Genomic DNA, 20000 nt, shown 5'->3' with positions numbered 1-20000 from the left:
GTAATTTACCACGCATAATCGTTTATATGTAATGTGATTCGAAACGGGATGCTACTTAACCGATTGTAACGCATGCTAAAATTGTGTTTCAGTGAGACTTCGTTTCCTTTGCCTGCATGTAACTCAGGACGTTTCTCCATCCATCCATCCATCCATCCATCTTATATATATATATATATATATATATATATATATATATATATAGTGCTAATATCGAACAGTGAGAATGAGCATTGGTTCTTTTTTATTCGTGCGTTGACAAGGCTACCAATAGTTTCATGTGGGAAGAGAAATCCTCTCAACAATTATCAAGCTTGCCACATGGGAAAGTTGGTACTCGTCTCTGTTCTTGTGTGGCAGTCTTTATAACTGTTGTGTGATTTCTCCCGGCATGAAACCAATCGTAGTCTTCTTAACCAACAAATAAAGTGTGTGTGTATACATGTATATATATATATATATATATATACATATGCCTATATGCGCGACCATGTGAGCGTTTATGCACATATATGTTAATTCACCGAACCAAAAAATAGCGGTCAATATAAAGATGCTCACCAGGGAAGAGAAAAAAAATTAACCAGCCTGGGGTGGGGGTGTTAATAAGTGTGTTGAAAACGAATATAAGAAAACGAATGTGCGCTGACAATTCTGGGTGGAGAGAGGACTTTTGGACAATTCCCAAGACCTGAATATTCCGTCATAAATTGGGGTAAAATAGATATATATTGAATTTTTTTTACGGCATCTCACACTTTTGGTTGTGGATGATCCGATTCTAAAAAATGTTTTTCAAAAATCGCATTTTCAAAATTTCATTATGTTATCGCAGTTTTGTGAGATTTGGCTGTTATTGCTAGCATGTGGATAACCTGCTTGAAGGCCTAAGGGTACATATTCTTACTTTTTTTTTTTTCTTGTTGAAAAATTGAAATTTTACAAACAAATTATTTTCAGAATCGTAAACTTCGCATTTTGCTACGTATTTGGGAAAAAAAAAAAAAAAAAATCCGGTAAAAGTGAAAAATGAAGGGCGTGGTGGGATGTTGAAATTTTGAAAATCCGATTTTTGAAAATTTTTTGTTTTCCGAATCAGATCCTCCATAACCAAAAACGTAGGATTCTGTAAAAAAACAAAATCAATATATAATCCATTTTCCCAAAAGTTATGACGGAAAAATCGGATCTTGTGAACTTTCCTAATGTCCCTTCCCCACCCCGCCATGGTCATCAGCACGCATTTTCTTTTTCATATTCGTTTTCCACTCACTTGTTAACATCCCCTAGTCTGGTTAATTTCGATTTTTTTTTGTTCCCGGGTGAAGGTCTGTATATTGACTAAAATAGCTGGTGATGTTCGATTACACAGACGTTTGGTCTGTAATGCAGACGTGACCGAAAACTGCAACCCACGAAACCATAGCGAATCTCTTACACCTGTGGAATCATCAACAGATTTCCAATGAAATGCTGCTCTGTAAATACAGCAGAGCTTGCGACATCTGGTGGCATTTTGTGTGCCTAGGCTTTTATAGGGTCCTCTTTTATTTCAGATCTTATCTAACCTCTCTAAGAAATGCTATGATGACTCCGTTATCGATGATTAAGTTTTGGACATAGAGTTCAGCCCGAAGTGGTTATTTGGCGCAGTCGTTAGAATATCAGGCTACTATCTTTGATCTACGTTCCTAGATTCTGAATTTAAATTACATCGATGTGAACTTTATCTTTCATCCTTATCCAGATAAGTAAACACCAAATCAGTTCTGCCAATTATTCTCCTCGTTTCTCCCTCTCGCTTACGCTCTCTCTCTCTCTCTCTCTCTCTCTCTCTCATTATTTCTTCTCTCTCTCTGTCATTCTTTCTTATCTCTGTCTCTCTCTGTCTCTCTGTCTCTCTCTCTCTCTGTCTCTCTCTCTCTCTGTCATTCTTTCTTCTCTCTCTCTCGCTCTCTCTCTCTCTGTCATTCTTTCTTCTCTCTCTCTATCTCTGTCATTCTTTCTTCTCTCTCTCTCTCTCTCTCTCTCTCTCTCGCTCTGTCTCTCTGTCATTCTTTCTTCTCTCTTTCTCGCTCTCTCTCTGTCATTCTTTCTTCTCTCTCTCTCTCTCGCTCTCTCTCTCTCTGTCATTCTTTCTTTTCAATATCTCTCTCAGTCACTATTTCTTTCCTCTCTCTCCCTCGTTATGACTCTTTCCGCCAAGCTCTCTCTCTCTCTGTTTCTCTCTCTGTCTCTCTTTATCTCTCTGTGCCTCTGAAAGAAATTAAGGCTTCTGCCTAGTTTTAAAATGTTCGAGACACTCTGCATCCCACGAAAGAGCTCTTACGCTTCTCTCAGGATTTGGGAACCCAAACCTAAGTGTGCAAATACAATACAAACTCAAAACCTAAACGATTAGGTTTCAAGATGTATAACAGTGACATTATGCTGTAAGGAAATAATTCTAACCCTGACACAGAATCAGAGATTTTGAGCGGAGTGGGTGTCGATTGTATTCTTTTCTACTCTATGCACAAGGCTCGAATATTAGTGGGGGGAGTCGATTAGATCGACCCCAGTATGCAACTGGTACTTAATTTATAGACCCCGAAAGGATGAAAGACAAAATCGACCTCGGCGGAATTTGAACTCAGAACGTAAAGGCAGACGAAATACTGCTAAGCATTTCGCCCTGCGGGCTCACGTTTCTTTCTTTTCTACTCTAGGCACAGGGCCCGAAATTTTGGTGGAGGGGTCCAGTTGATTACATGGACCCCAGTACGCAAATGGTACTTAATTTATCGACCCCGAACGGATGAAAGGCAATAATAATAAACACACGCACTGGTTCGTTCTTTTATTGTTATTGTTAGTTATTGAGTTAGTTATTCCGTTAACCAATTTATCGATCAGCTGGTTTTTACTAGTTTTTCAAACTTATATGTTAAACACTTTGTTCGAACAGTTAACCGTTTAAATGTTCAGTATTGTTCGTGTTGTTATTTCTGTTTCTTGTCAGATAATTATTTCATCGCATTGTTGCACAAAGTGTTTAACATATAAGCTTGAAAAACTAGTAACAAAACGGCTGATCGATAAGTTGGTTATCGGAGCAACTAACCCATTAACTAACAATAAGAAGCGAGGACCGAACCAGTGCATGTGTTTCTTATTACCGGCATAATGCTCCTCCCAAGATTCAATCGTATTTCTTTCAATACACGAATTCACATCAAGAATCTTGCAAAACCAAATACAAATACGAACTATATATATATATATATATATATATATATATATATATATATATATATATCACCAGTTTCATCCTGTCTTCACCTCATAACACTTCGAACTTTTCTTGGACTAAACGTTTTTCTATTTTCTCTCCCTGTTTATTTCTGTGTTCCTTTCTGTCGAAGACCGTAGGTACGAAACGTAAAAGACTTTCTCACTTCCCGAGCGTTAAACTAATACATCTGTTTGTTGTTTACATACCCGTCTTCGTCTTTGGTGTTTTGTAAATTCTCACTCTCTCCCTACATATACATATACATACATACATACATACATATGTATATATATATATATATATATATATATATATATATATATATATATATATATATATATATATATATATATATATATATTACGGAGATGCACTTGCATAGCAAGTGACCTGATCTGAGATCGTGTGCTGGAACGAAAACAATTGCAGCGTGGAAGGTGTTTATAAGCCATTTAAAATAACACACAAAATCCGTTAGATTCACTTCAACATTTAAATTTAATTTGTCAAAATATTTTCGTCGCTTTGAGACCGCGACCTGTTCAATGACAAAATTCTGTGCTGCAGAATTTTGTCACTGAACAGGTCACGGTCTCAAAGCGACGAAAATATTTTGACAAATTAAATTTAAATGTTGAAGTGAATCTAACGGATTTTGTGTGTTATTTTAAATGGCTTATAAACACCTTCCACGCTGCAATTATATATATATATATATATATATATATATATATATATATATATATATAGTTAGTAGTGTGCATGTGTGCATGTATGATGGGTCATCACAAATTTCCATTCTCCTAATTCCTTTTTCCAGATATTGGTCACAAAATACTTTCCTTAACTGTATTGCTCTGTGAGATCGAACCAGACGTCACGTGATTGTGACGGAGAGTTTGGAACTGTGCATCGATTCCTGCAACACGTTTATATAAAGAAAATCTCTTATACCATTATGATTGTATATCTATTTATTATTTTTTTTCTCCTAATGATAATCTTTCGAATTAAGTGGTTATTACTAAGAAACCATTATAATGCTCGCAGAAAGAGTTTAACGTTATAAAATTTTGTATTACTTCATTACTTGACGTCAACAATCATCTCGTTGTTGATAAGAGAAAATTGTCAATTACGAATTTCGTTTTAGAAATATTTATTATGATTACAAGTGATATTTCAAACAAAGTGATTTTAGATTGGAATATTTTGAAATTTACATCGAAAAACAAAACAGGAAAAAATTACACAAGAATATATGATGAAATTGTCAGGTTTAGCATTTAGATGATAAAACTCTGTTAGATAATTTGGTATTTTACTCGTTTGGATATATATGATGTTATATATATATATATGATGTTATATATATATATATATATATATATATATATATATATATATATATATATATATATATATATATATATATATATATATATATATATATATATATATATATATATATATATATATATATATATATATATATATATATATATATATATATATATATATATATATATATATATATATATATATATATATATATATATATATATATATATATATATATATATATATATATATACATACATACATACATACATACATACATACATACATACATACATACATACATACATACATACATACATACATACATACATACATATATATATATATATATATATATATATATATATATATATATATATATATATATATATATATATATATATATATATATATATATATATATATATATATATATATATATATATATATACACATATATATATATATATATATATATATATATATATATATATATATATATATATATATATATATATATATATATATATATATATATATATATATATATATATATATATATATATATATATATATATATATATATATATATATATATATATATGGCCATGTGGTAAGAAGCTTGCTTTCCAACCACATGGTTCCGGGTTCAATCCCACTGCGTGGCATCTTGGAAAAGTGTCTCCTGCTATAACCTCGGGTCAACCAAAGCCTTGTGAGTGGATTTGGTAAACATAAACTGAAAAAAGGGCCGTCATATATATATATATATATGTACACATTCACACACACGTGTGTCTTTGTTTGTTCCTCCACCATCGCTTGACAACCGATGTTGATGTGTTTATATCCCCGTACTTAGCGGTTCGGCAAAACAGTACAAAAAATAAGTCCTGGGGTCGGTTTGTTCGATAAAAGGCGGTGCTCCAGCATGACCGCAGTCACATGACTGAAACAATTACAAAATAAGAGAATATATGCTTTTCTACTCTAGGCACAAGGTCTGAAATTTTGGGGAAGGAGCCAGTCGATTAGATCGACCCTAGTACGAAACTGGTACTTAATTTATCGTCTACGAAAGGATGAAAAGCAAAGTCGACTTTGATAGTATTTGAACTCAGAACGTAACGGCAGACGAAATACCGCTAAGCATTTCGCCCGACGTGCTAATGTTTCTGCCAGCTCGCCGCCTTTGAATAAAATAATATATATCTATGTGTGTGTGTTTTTATGTGTGGATGTGTATGCGTGTGTTTATATATATGTGTGTGTGTGTGTGTGTGTGTGTGTGTGTGTGTGTGTGTGTGTGTGTGTGTGAGCATGACAGCAGCTGCATGGCTGAAACGAATGAAATAAATGCATAAACGTATATAGGTGTTGGCTTGGCTGTATAGTCAAGAAGCACACGTTGTAACCATATGGTTTCGGGTTCAGTTCCACTTCGCGGCAACTTGGTCAAGTATCTTCTCCTTAGTCAGGGCCTAACCAACAACTTATGAATTTGGTAAACAGAAACAGTTTCGGATATTGTAGTAGAGATTATCAACTACCCTGCCCTCCAAATTGACGCCCTGGGTCTAAATCCGAGACTACATTGTTAATAGCTAGAGTTTTACACACACAACTTACACGCACACATATAGATACACACATACAAAGCATATACAGACAGGCACACACACGACCTAACAAGCTCATACACACGCACACGCACTCGCACGCACGTATACACACACACACACACACACAGACGGTGATAACCTGAATTATGCTAGAGGTTTGTTTAGGTATGTGTGTGTGTGTGTGTGTGTGTGTAATTTTTTCCTTTTAATGATTTCACTCGTAAGACTACGCTCACGCTGGAGCACCGCCTTAATTTATTTTTCATCGGTTTCGTGGTCGCTTTATGGTTGGAATTTGGTCTGTTATTGAGTTTGTAGCAGCTGGTCTTCCTTGAGTCTTCAATGGCTGGCTGGTCCGAGACTGGATAAACTCCTAACCTCAGGAGTTTATCCAATGTATTCTTCTTTCTTTTATGTCTTACTAGAAGTTCCTTTTATATTTCTGATTTCTTCAGGTTAGCATTTGATCAGCTGAGGACCTCTAAATATCACAGTGGTGATTATAAATCGAATTTACTTTCTACAATAATTGCATGGGGGGAAAGTATGAATGTCACAAAATCTCATTTTTCACTTCCAAATATTGTTGGGATTTTCTAAAAACACCAAATGCCATTTACAGCCATTATACGACTGCTATATTAGCAGTAGACCAGGCCAATATGAGTTTGGTATCCTGCTATATAGCAGTGATAAGACAGAAGACTAGTCCTGCACAAATCATCCGCACTGTAATAATTATTTAAAATTTTTGCCTCAACGTCAGCTTGGGGGAGGTGGGGATGATTCGATTTCATCGACCCCCAGTGTTCAAATGGTACTTAATTTATCGATTCCGAAAGTATGAAAGCCAAAGTTCACCTCGGCGGAGTTTGAACTCAGAGCGTAGCGACGGGCGAAGTACCGGTAAGTATTTCGTCCAGCGTGCTAACGATTCCGCCAGCTCGCCGCTTTATTGATCAATGTATTGATATTCGTCACGTGGGTTGTTTAGAAAAGCGAGACACCAGCGCCAACGCCCTCACGCGTAATTATATCACTGATATAATTACGTTTGCAATTTCTGTTTTATCCTCCCACTCTCTCTCTCTCTCTCTCTCTCTCTCTCTTTCGCTCTCTCTCTCTCTCTTCCTACCTCCTCCTCAATCTCCCCTTGTATCACCCATTAACTTTTTGTTTCATCAATCTCTTTCCAGGTGCTCAATGTAATCAAGAAATTGTAGAAAACATACGTTGGTCCCGTACTCCTGCCGACAATAACGTGAGTGTAACTTGCCCAGGCCAAGAAGATTTGGAAGGAACAAATGCAACTGTTGGTATGTATCCTTTACCTTTTATTTTTACTTGCTTCAATCATTAGACTGCAGCCATGCTGGGGCACCGCAGCGAATGACTGGAAAGTCATGACCGAAAATTTTCACTGAGGTTCTTGAAGATTTAATATCCGAACACATTTTTTGTGAGATTTTTATGTATGGTGTAGGAAGTACTCGATACTCTAAAGTAGGGCTAAATGGTTTAGGCTGAAAGAAATACAAGGATACACACATAAGAAGGAAGGATATACAGGTAAGAAAGTACCTTAATTAGAAGAGTGATAACTCGAGTGAAGTTTGCTCTTATGTGTACAAATGTGCCAATTTCATCGACTAAAGGCCGGGCTCCGACATGGCCGCAGTCAAACGACTGAAGCGTTTAAAAGAGTATGCATACAACGAGCATCCATACAGTTTGTGTCAATTAAATTCACTGACATGTCAATGGTTATCAATGGTTATTCCAGGGTTAAAGCTGAAGACACATGCCCAAATTGCCGCACAACAGGACAAAAAGCGCAACCACGTGGTTGTGAAGAGTGCTTCTTATCCACACGACCATGCTCGTACCTCTCTCTATATATTCTTTTATTTGTTTCAGTCATTTGACTGCGGCCATGCTGGAGCACCACCTTTAGTCGAACGAATCTACCCAACGCCTTATTCTTTGTAAGCCTAGTACTTATTCTATCGATTTCTTTTGCCGGGCCACTAAGTTAAGGGGACGTAAATACACCAACATCGGCTGTAAAGTGATGGTTGGGAGACAAACACAGACATATATATATATATATATAATAAAAGGATAAAATTAATTAATTAATCAATTAATAAATAATTAATAATTTTACCAAGTAGCTCGGTACGTAAAAATAACCTTTATAGGTAAAATTATACAAATATTCTATAATTATAAACATAATTATAATTAGGGGTCAGCTAATTACTTCACCACATACCGAATTTAGAAATAGGAGTTAAAAATTCCTTTTCTACTACTGTAAGAGTCTCCACGATAGTAACACACATTTTTACGTAGGCAAAGAGAAACACAATGAATCAACACGATTCCGATTAGCCACAGACGCGTTTCGAGATTAAAGTTTTTTAATTACTTACTTCTCCCTTCAATGTAGCATTTCTGATTATAAAATTTTAAATTGCTAGGGTTAAATATGCACAGAATCGATCGACATCGTGCAACAGATATCCAACCAACACTTCCAAAATTTACACAGCCGAATGTGAATACACTATTCAACTCTTGTGCCCACGTGTATGTTACGAGCAGTACCGCAGAAAACTGCAGTATTCTACCATGGAGTAAATTATAATTTCAAATTGATAATAAAAGGGTAAAATTAATTAATTAAATTAATTAATTAATCAATCAGCTAATTAATAATTTTGCCAAGTAGCTCGGTACGTTAAAATAACCTTTATAGGTAAAATCATACAAATATTCTATAATTATAAACATAATTATAATTAGGGGTCAGCTAATTGCTTCACAATTGGAGACGCAATGGCCCAGTGGTTAGGGCAGCGGACTCGCGGTCATAGGATCGCGGTTTCGATTCCCAGACCGGGCGTTGTGAGTGTTTATTGAGCGAAAACACCTAAAAGCTCCACGAGGCTCCGGCAGGGGATGGTGGTGAAACCTGCTGTACTCTTTCACCACAACTTTCTCTCACTCTTACTTCCTGTTTCTGTTGTGCCTGTAATTCAAAGGGTCAGCCTTGTCACACTGTGTCACGCTGAATATCCCCGAGAACTACGTTAAGGGTACACGTGTCTGTGGAGTGCTCAGCCACTTGCACGTTAATTTCACGAGGAGGCTGTTCCGTTGATCGGATCAACTGGAACCCTCGACGTCGAAAGCGACGGTGTGCCAACAACACCCCCCCCCCCACACACACATATATATATATATATATATATATATATATATATATATATATGCACGACAGGCTTCTTTCAGTTTCCGTTTACCAAATCCACTCACAAGACATTGGTCGGCCCGATGCTATAGCAGAAAACACTTGCCCAAGGTGCCTCGCAGTGGGACTAAATCCGGAACTATGTGGTTGGGAAGCAAGCTTCCTTATTTCATAAATTTTGCCATAAAGGCATGACATAGAGGGGACAAACAAAGACAAACAGACATAAAGAAGCTGCATGCTGGACACAGACATTAATGAATGAAATGAATACAAAAAGATGAGTAAAAAATGGGAGAGACACCGGCGCCCGCCGACCGACAACCCCTCAAAAACCTTGTTCAATAAAAATCATCATTACAACAACAAAATCAAATCAAATGAAGTTCTATAGTCCTCCACATCTGGGACCCTAAGCAAGATTCATGCTGCTTGCAGGAAAGCCCGCAATGGCTGGCCCTCTTTCATGGAGATGAAGTCCTTCTTGTCACAAATCCTTTCAATTTCATTTCCTTCACTGAGATATATGACCTCCGCACGCACCTGCTTCTTACCACACCAAGCTCCCTACCACACAGCCACCCCTGCGCCTGAATATATACATTCATGTATATATGTAAAGAAGATGAATGTTTATGCTAAAGATTCGTCGTATTTCGATACAGTATCACATTTTCTAAGCAAAATTTCTGACGCAGGTTTTACCCAAAACGTTTTCTGAATGGAAATGACCAGAACTGCATTTATTTATTGTAGATATAAATTCAAAAGTTTTTGTTTGTAATGGAATTTTCCCAATGTATGAATAAGGCGAAGCATAACAGAACACTAGATTTACTTAAACTAAACCAGCATAACGTTATATTCTGCAATCACGACAGGCAACATAGGCGCTTGAATAGATATTAAACACTCGCCATTTCTCTCTGTTTAATCCGTTCCATGACTGAACGTAATAATATACGAGATCTCTTCTACGACATTTATTCTACTTGCCTCCACATAAATGGCGGATATTTCGGATGCCGGCGAAATGTGTGCAGAAATAAATAATGGCCGTATCGACGAAACTGAGAATAAAATAACAAACATGAATATAAATTATTTTTTATGTTATCTTATTTATGTTTTTTTATTTTGTTTTTCCTTGATTCTTAAATAAAGAATATATTCATGACCAGAAATAACTAACTATTCATGGAACAGAAAATCATATTTAAATTTATTTTCATGGCAAAATCTTACCGGAACGACTTGATGTCTGTATGTCACTAACAGATATATATACATATATATCTTTGTATGTATATGTATATATATATATGCATAAACATACGGCAATTGACTTAGGGTTTAATATTTAATCAAAACCAGATATCTTCACAGCGGGTGGCCAAAAAAGTCGATAAAATGGAAAGTTTTTGAGTATAATGAATAAATATTTCTAACTTGTTTATTCAATACATAAAAGCTACCATGTTTCCTAATATACACACGCACACACACACACACGCACACACACACATACATACACACACACACATGTATATATATATATATATATATATATATATATAGTATATATTTATATACATGTGTATGTATATATATGTGGGCATGTGTATGCATGAATTCTGTGTGTATATATATGTAGGCATATTTGTGTGTGTCACTTGAATATTGTGACAGACTTCGCGTTCATTCCACCATAATATCAGCTTTCAACCGATATTTCATCCATTAACATTGTGCTTAATACTAGTAAAAGTTCCATTAGATGTGAAATTATATTCATTATTTTGCATATATTTAGTTTTCGTGGCCTAAACATACACTATGAAAGCTACAGACCATGATACCTCCACAGATGATCATCAAAGACTCGTGTATTAATAGAAGGTGTCTTAAAATGTTGGAGCACACACCTTGGTTATGTGCCATCGTGCCATCGTGTCCGGAAATTCGCTGTAAGGATAATGATAAAGTGTATTACATCAACTCTTTTATTCTTTTACTCTTTTACTTGTTTCAGTCATTTGACTGTGGTCATGCTGGAGCACCACCTTCAGTCGAGCAAATCAATCCCAGGACTTACTCTTTGTAAGCCTAGTACTTATTCTATCTGTCTCTTTTGCCAAACCGCTAAGTTATGGGGACGTAAACACACCAGCATTGGTGGTGGTGGTGGTGGTGGTGGTGGGGAAACACAGACACACAAACATATACACATTCACATACATATATATATATATATATATATATATATACATATATACGACAGGCTTCTTTCAGTTTCCGTCTACCAAATCCACTCAAAAGGCTTTGGTCGGCCCGAAGCTATAGTAGAAGACACTTGCCCAAAGTGCCACGCAGTGGGACTGAACCCGGAACCATGTGGTTCGTAAGCAAGCTACTTACCACGGAAGGATGATAAAAGAGTTAATAATAGAATTAATTATCCAAGTTTTTATTCAACGCAAACATTAAAAAAAAAAAAACGTGATGAGGTCATTTAAAATGAAATTTCTCCGGTGAATTTTCCTACGGCAAAAATGTTCACTGTGAAAGTTTCTATAACTATGCGCTACACACTTTCCTTCGGAAAAAAATAGAAAGAACAAACGCTTGTTTAAATCCGAATTGCATCAAAAATACGTCCTAGCATGAGTCGATCTGTATATCTTTTCTATTCTAGGTACAAGGCCCGAAATTTTGGGGCAGAGGGGGTAGTCGATTAGATCGACCCCAGTACACACCGGGTACTTAATTCATCAACCCCGAAAGGATGAAAAGCAAAGTCGACCTCGGTGGAATTTGAACTCAGAAAGTAGAGGCAGACGAAATACCGCTAAGCATTTCACCCGGCGTGCTACCGTTTCTGCCAGCTCACCGCCTTTCACTCTACATCTTATTTGAAATGCCTCCACCTTTGAACAGATCTATCCGTTGTCAGAAAAAAAAATTGTTTCCAATTATTGTACAAGGTCAGCAATCTTAGTCCATTACATCGACCTCGGTGCTCAGATGGTACTTAAGGGAGACGGCATTGGTACCATTTGAACCGAGGACGTAAAGAGCCGTAAAAAATGACGCTAAGCGTTTTGTCCGACGCCCTGTCGCTTCCTCCAGTTCTCTATCTTAATTGTTTCCAATTTTGACCCAACTCCAGAAATTCTAGGAGAAAGCAGTCAGTTCATCACACTGACCTATATGTATTTACCCCAAAATGATAAAAGGAGACGTTGATGCCGGTGAAATTTAAACTCTAACTCTAAACGTCGGAAGAAATGTCGCCAAACATTTCGTCCGGGGCTCTGACCATTCAACCAGTTCTGTGCAACAGTTACAAATAATTCTATATTCTATAGGCACAAAGGTCTAGAATTTCGATGGGAGGGGCAACTCTTCCTCCTCTTCCGCCTTCTTTTTCTTCTCCCCTTCCCCCTCCTTCTCCCCCTTCTCTTCTTCTTCTTTTGCTTCTTTTCCTTCTTGTCCATTTTCTTCTTCTTCATCTCCTTCTTCTTCTTCTTCTTCTTCTTCTTCTTCTTCTTCTTCTTCTTCTTCTTCTTCTTCTTCTTCTTCTTCTTCTCCTTCTTCTTCTTTTTCTTCTTCTTGTCCTCCTACTCCTTCTTTTTCTTCTTCCCTTCCTCCTCCTCCCTCTTTATCAACCTTCTTCTTGTTCTTCCTCTCTTCCTCTTCCTACTTCTCCTTTTCCTCCTCCTTCTATTTCTCCTCCTCCTCCTCCACCCTCCTCCTCCTCCAGCTTCATTAACATCATTATTCGATACATTTGTATTAGATATTTCCACTCAATATTGAGGTTTGTGTTTTAAGGTTAACCACCAACCGGTATTTTTACCGAGACACCATCTCTACTAAGATTGTCAACCAAAATGTAGAGCTCTTTACTATTATCAAAACGACACTGGGATACAAATATACGAAGCCCCATAAACCCATCATGACTACCCGTCTGATAAGGGTACACTAGGTACATGCATCACAACCATCTGTGCACGACATGGTGATCTCATATCAAGATAAACAGCGTATGACCTTGCAGGTGGGGGCCTAGTTAGAATATTTTTCTGGTTGAGTAGCCCATCCCGGTCAAAAGGTCCCTGAATAAGGCTTGTTTAAGGATGATGAACAAAACACCCAAGTTTTCAGAGGTGAATTATTCAAACCCCAAAGAATTCCTCTCAACACATGGCTATAATGCTCCCCCACTACATCTGCTCGTGATCAGAGATGCATATATTGCCAGCCATTAAGGTCAAACAACTGACAAGAAAATCTGTGGTATTGAGCAGAATATTTATTGTAGCCCATCTTTTATACCAAGACAAAACGATGTATATGATAACACTTGCAATCAGTTAAGATCGAAAGCCATGCGACCCACTACCTGGTATTTCTATGATTATTATTATTATTATTATTATTATTATTATTATTATTATTATTATTATTATTATTATCATTATTATCATTATTATTATTATTATTATTATTATTATTATTACTATTGTTGTTGTTGTTGTTATCATTATCATTATTGCTATTATCATTGCTACTTTTTAATCATGTGACCTATAACTGAATATGGCTTTCGACATTATTCTTAGAAAAGATTACGTTACTATGATTCCAATTATCTTAAATACACCTTCAATGCTGGTTGGCTGGACAACAACGGATATTCTTGACAACTTTTGCATGATTAACCTTTTGATAGTTTTCTACTTCAAAAATTGCATTCAATTTATTCTCTGGAAATTCTTCAACCTTTATGCAATGCAAGTTTGTAAAATATATTAAGAATATCTATGCAGGAGAAATTATCTTACCAAAGAGTAGAAGGCAAGGCCATTAATTTTCTGAAGGTTTTGGATTATCTTAGACTTGAAATAAAAAGTTGCAGAAGAAAATACATGTATCTCAATTCTCCATATTCTTCTAAGCAATGAGGACAATTACAGTTTTGGTTCTTTAGTTATAAAATCTCCTCCAAGTTTGGTTTTAGATTTGTGAAGAACTTACCTTTATATAGAAATATAATTAGTGCCACGAGACATATATACTTCTCTTCGGTTTCGTTTTCGCTCGCACACACATGTGCATATCTATCTATCTATCTATTTATCTATCTATCTATCTATCTATCTATCTATCTATCTATCTATCTCTCTCTCTCTCTCTCTCTCTATATATATATATATATATATATATATATATATATATATATATATATATATGTATGTATGTATATATATATATATATATATGCTTTCGGTGCGAATGGTTTTAATATACGGTAAATAATAATAATAATAATAATGGTATTTATATATACTGAAATCTCATAGCGATTACAGTGTAATTACTAAGGAAAATTGTCTAATAAAGGGGCATATAAACACTCGACAGAAAAAGAAAGCTTTCCTATCCGCGTGGGACTCGAACCCACATCCCTTTGTTAACGCAACTAGGAAAGCTTTGTTTTTTCTGTCGTAGGCTTATATGTCCCTTTATTAGACTATTTTCCTTAGTCATTGCATGGTGATCACCATGAGCTTTAACCTTATATAAAAATACCATTTTATATAAAAATACCATTTTATATATATATATATATATATATATATATATATATATATATATATATATATATATAGATACCGTGTATATTCAATATATTCGTTTTATGTATTTGTTGGAACAGTGACTGAGTCATGAATTACAACTAAATAAAAAATTAATGCACACATACATACAAAGACATAGACACATATGCATACACACACAAACACGCAAACACACACACACACACACATACACACAGAGCTAGCTAACTAGCTAGGTAGATGGCTTATCAGATAGTCGGACAGAAGATTAACGGATAAATAGATAGATAGATAGATACATACATACATACATACATATATACATGCATACATATATAGATAGTTAGGATGGTAGGTGGTAGTTATTTAGTTGGTTGTTAGGTAGGTAGGTAGGTAGGTAGGTAGGTATGTAGGTATGTAGGTATGTATGTATGTATGTATGTATGTAGGTAGGTAGGTAGGTAGGTAGGTAGGTAGGTAGGTAGGTAGGTAGAAGATCGTACTATGAAGAGTGTACTCTCTGTTCAGAATCTGAGCAATTTTCAGCAACTACAAAATTTCTTCAAAGTCAGTGGAAGTTCACAGTTGATTACTTCTCCCTAAACCTGTAACTTTGCCGATGTCTAACATATGTGTTAGACATCGAAACATTGGCTTCGAATAATTGGTTATTCGGCTAATCATCATAAAGTTGCTCCCCCAACGGATTTTAACTCCCGTCTCCCAAACATATTCTCCCCACTTTCTGCCATTTCTGTTGCAAGTACAATGGCCTTCAAGGCTCTAAACTAGTGAAGCCCATACCTCCTTCCCTAAGGCAAGTCTAATTCATTCGTTTTTCGTTGCTGTGTCATCCATATTTTGTCCACCTCCTGCTCTTACATCAGCTACAATATTTTTACATTAACCACAGTCCCTTTACATTAACCACAGTCATTTTACATTAACCACAATCCTTTTTCATTAACCACACTCCTTTTACATTAACCACAGACATTTTACATTAATCACAGTCATTTTCCACTAACCACAGTCATTTTACATTAACCACACCCCTTTTACATTAACCACCGTCACTTTACATTAACCACCGTCCTTTTACATTTACCACAGTCCGTTTATATTAACCACAGTCCTTTTACATTAACCACAGTCCTTTTACATTAACTACAGTCATTTTACACTAACCACAGTCCTTTCCTTCCCCGAATTCCTTCCTCTTTGGAATTCCCAGCTTGCCATTTTTTCCTGCTGTCATCGTTGAGCATCTCTTCAAGTGGAACATGGCAATAAATAAACAAATACTTTAAATTTCTCAATATAAATATCCGGAGTTTTGTGAAAGTCTAATTTAATAAGTGTTATTATAATAATGAAGGAAAATCTCTCATAAAATAGTTGTTATTACTTATTTAAACTTATATATTCTTTTTAATGTTTCTTTTCTCTTTTCAATGATTTATAGCGTGGTTCAACTGTCTGTATTGATAATTTAGTGACACAGCTTTAAGGTAACTTGAAACTTACGAGAAATCGATGTAAACTCTGGCAAATCACTTTACTGAGAGCAAGCATTATCAACACAGAAATATATATAAGCAGAAAGGTTTCGCTTTAATATTTTGACAAGGACGAGGGGAAACACCCTTGACTTTTAACAATTCCTATATACCTCAAAACTGGTAACTCCGATGTCGCTAATATTTCTGCAGATTTAGGCATCTTGTACAGCAGATATACAACGCCACCCGCTTTAACACCAGACTTCAGCGCTGTTCAGTTGTAATTTCAGCGTTGTTCAGTTTGGTCAAGTATTTCGTCCGGTTCTTTGGCTTTAGGATATATCCCTTGATTCACTTCTTGCTTCCTGCCAGTGGGATGTGGCGTCCTGCAGTCTTTTTCCTCCCTCAAAACTCAGACATCTTGAAAACTGCTACGGTCACTGACATTCCTCCTGATTCAACTATAGAAATATGATGAGTTAAGAAATAGCTTTATTAGTTGTCATTAACGGGCGACAGGACCAAAGTTTAGGTAAAAATACTCTTTTTCGAGCAGAGAGTCATGGATGAATCGCTTCTAATATAAATGAGCTCATTAAAGCAGCGAGCTGGCAGAATCGTAAGCACTTCGGACGAGATGCTTGGCAGCATTACGTCCAACTTTACGCACTGAGTTTAAATTCCGCAGTGGTCGACTTTGTCTTGCATCCTTTCTGGATCGATAAAATAAGTATCAATGAAATAAGCACCATCGACTTACACCCTCCCCTCCGAAAACGCTGGCCTTGTGCCATAATTTGAAACTACTATAAATGAGCTCATTGTCATTATTCGTCAGGGAAGTGTAGTAATGGTGTAACTGCCAGGCATATTTCTGTTTCCAACTGGAAGCTTGGACGTACTACGCAAATTTATGCTTCTGACGTTTCTCTTTATTTTTTCTGGGATAATTCCAGTTCAATGTTTCCGAGCAAACAGAATACTCATCAACTAAAATAATGCTTCAACAGACATGGTATCTATGACAAAAGAGAACTGACCATTCTAGCGTATTATCTGTGCAACCGGAATTAACATCAAAATACGTTGTATTCTTTTAAAACAAAGTGATATAACTTCCAACACTATTTGCTCGTCCATGTGCTTGAATACTAAATAGATGTAAATCATTTTTTATACGTACTCATTGATTTATGGTTTATATATTATGTATTTATGATAATATCTTCATATAAATAATATAAAGTATTATATTTCATAACGAAATAATTTTCATATTAAATATTTATATTATCATTTATATTAGGAGCAGGAGCGGCTATGTTGTAAGTAGCTTTGCTTACCAGCCACATGGTTCCGGGTTCAGTGCTACTGCGTGGCACCTTGGGCAAGTATCTTCTACTATAGCCTCGGGTCGACCAAAGCCTTGTGAGTGGATTTGGTAGACGGAAACTGAAAGAAGCCCGTGGTATATGCACACACACTCATATATATAGATATGTATGTATGTATGTGTGCGTATGTATGTCTGTCTGTCTGTGTTTGTCCTCCACCATCGCATGACAATCGATGCTGGTGTGTTTACGTCCCTGTAACTTAGCGGTTCGGCAAAAGGACACCGATAGAATAAGTACTATGCTTACGAACAATAAGTCCTAGGGTCGATTTGCTCGACTAAAGGCGGTGCTCCAGCATGGCTGCAGTCAACTGACTGAAATAAGTAAAAGAATAAAAGGATAAAAGAATATTAGTTTGTTATCGGTTTCAGCCAGAGCTTATGCCCATGCTGGGGCACCACTATTTAAATAAAGGATGTACATCGCACCTATATTGCCTAGTGGTTACTCATGAATGTACTAAATTAGGATCCACGTTGATTTATTTCACTGATTGAACGAAACGTTGCCGTTTTGCAGATTTGTTAAAATGTCGGCTGAAGTAAATACATTTGGCATCTTTAATTTTGATAATTTGCTTTCTAAGTTCAAGTTCCGCTGGGGCCGATTTTTCTTTTCATACAAAATAAGTATCAGTCTGTTGCTGGGGTCAACATAATTAATTATTCTTTCCCTTATAAATTTCAGATGTTTTATTTCTGTTTGAAACTAAATTGATGAATCCTATGAAGATTTTGGCCAAAGAAAATATCATTCATTACTGAAGCCACTTCTTTTGTTTTCTTCTATTGGCAGACTCCGCAATTCGACCCTGTATGAGAACCGCAGACAACAATGGTAAATGGGGAGAACCTATCATCGATGGATGTATATCATTGTCACTCCTGGAGCTGAAAAATGAGGTTAGTTGCTTACGTCTAAACATACTCTCAACACACACCTATTTAAATATTTATATTTTAATACAAACATTTTAAAACAAATATATAACACAAGATCGTTATTGTTCAATTGCAGTTTTCTAGATTTAATCGTTTGAAATATGTTTTTATTCTGTTTTACTCGCAATTGATCTTATATAGTCTATTAAAACATATGAATGAATTAGAGATAGAATTTGCAATCTAACAGTTTATTTCAATACGAATTTGTGTTATTTCCTGTTTAGCTTTTATGATAAAAGAAATCTCTATGTATATTCATTACCAAATGTATTTCAGAAAAGAAAATTTAAATATGTATTAAGAAAAGAAGTTTAAAATGCACTTGGAGTGTTTAAAAAGATATATTTATATTTACCTGTTTCATAATTTCATGACTTTCAAAATGTAGTGTAGACAGACGGTCTATTGAGAAAAAAACATTTTAAAGTTTGATGTAGAAATAACTTTGATCTCTCTGTGTTATTACCAGAAAAAAAACTAATAAATTTATTCGTACATCAACCAGAGATATATTATGTACTTTTAAAGAGATACAAATGGAAAATATTAAAATTTACTTACGTTGCATTATGTTCAGTTATATAAAATATACATATACAAATATGTTAATATATATATATATATATATATGTATATATATATATATATATATATATATATATATATATAGTATTAAGTTAAACGACTTTGTACATGTAATTAATGTATCTACGACTATTTGAATACACAACAAAAATGTTAAGTTTAACGAATTTTATTCAATAGATTTTACTATTTCCTCATCCTCCGTCTGCTAATCAAAACAGTGATAAATGTTCACTAATATAACTCTTTGACAACAGGTAATATTTTTGTCATTCCTCAGGCGGTGAGCTGGCATATTGGTTAGCACACCGGACAAAATGCTTGGCGATATTTCATCCGTTTTTACTTTCCGAGTTCAAATTCTTATACCGATAGAATAAGTACTAGGCTTACAAAGAATAAGTCCTGGGGTCGATTTGCTCGACTAAAGGCAGTTCTCCAGCATGGCCGCA

The 20000-nt window shown here is 35.4% G+C and overlaps 1 protein-coding gene across 3 annotated transcripts in view; it reads left to right on the top strand.

Annotated features, from left to right (window-relative positions):
• The window catches only part of LOC106870405 (cadherin EGF LAG seven-pass G-type receptor 1), a 538322-nt gene that overhangs the window by 268367 nt on the left and 249955 nt on the right, over positions 1-20000 (top strand). For all 3 annotated transcript variants that reach the window (XM_052966877.2, XM_052966875.2, XM_089350213.1), the window contains exons 9-10: positions 7434-7553; positions 18815-18921. In XM_052966877.2, coding sequence (XP_052822837.1) covers positions 7434-7553; positions 18815-18921 — 227 coding nt within the window. The remainder of the gene's footprint in view (positions 1-7433; positions 7554-18814; positions 18922-20000) is intronic.

This window comes from Octopus bimaculoides, chromosome 4, assembly GCF_046866305.1.
Source record: "Octopus bimaculoides isolate indiv1 chromosome 4, ASM4686630v1, whole genome shotgun sequence".
NCBI lineage: Eukaryota > Metazoa > Mollusca > Cephalopoda > Octopoda > Octopodidae > Octopus > Octopus bimaculoides.
This window is presented reverse-complemented; position numbering and strand designations above follow the sequence as displayed.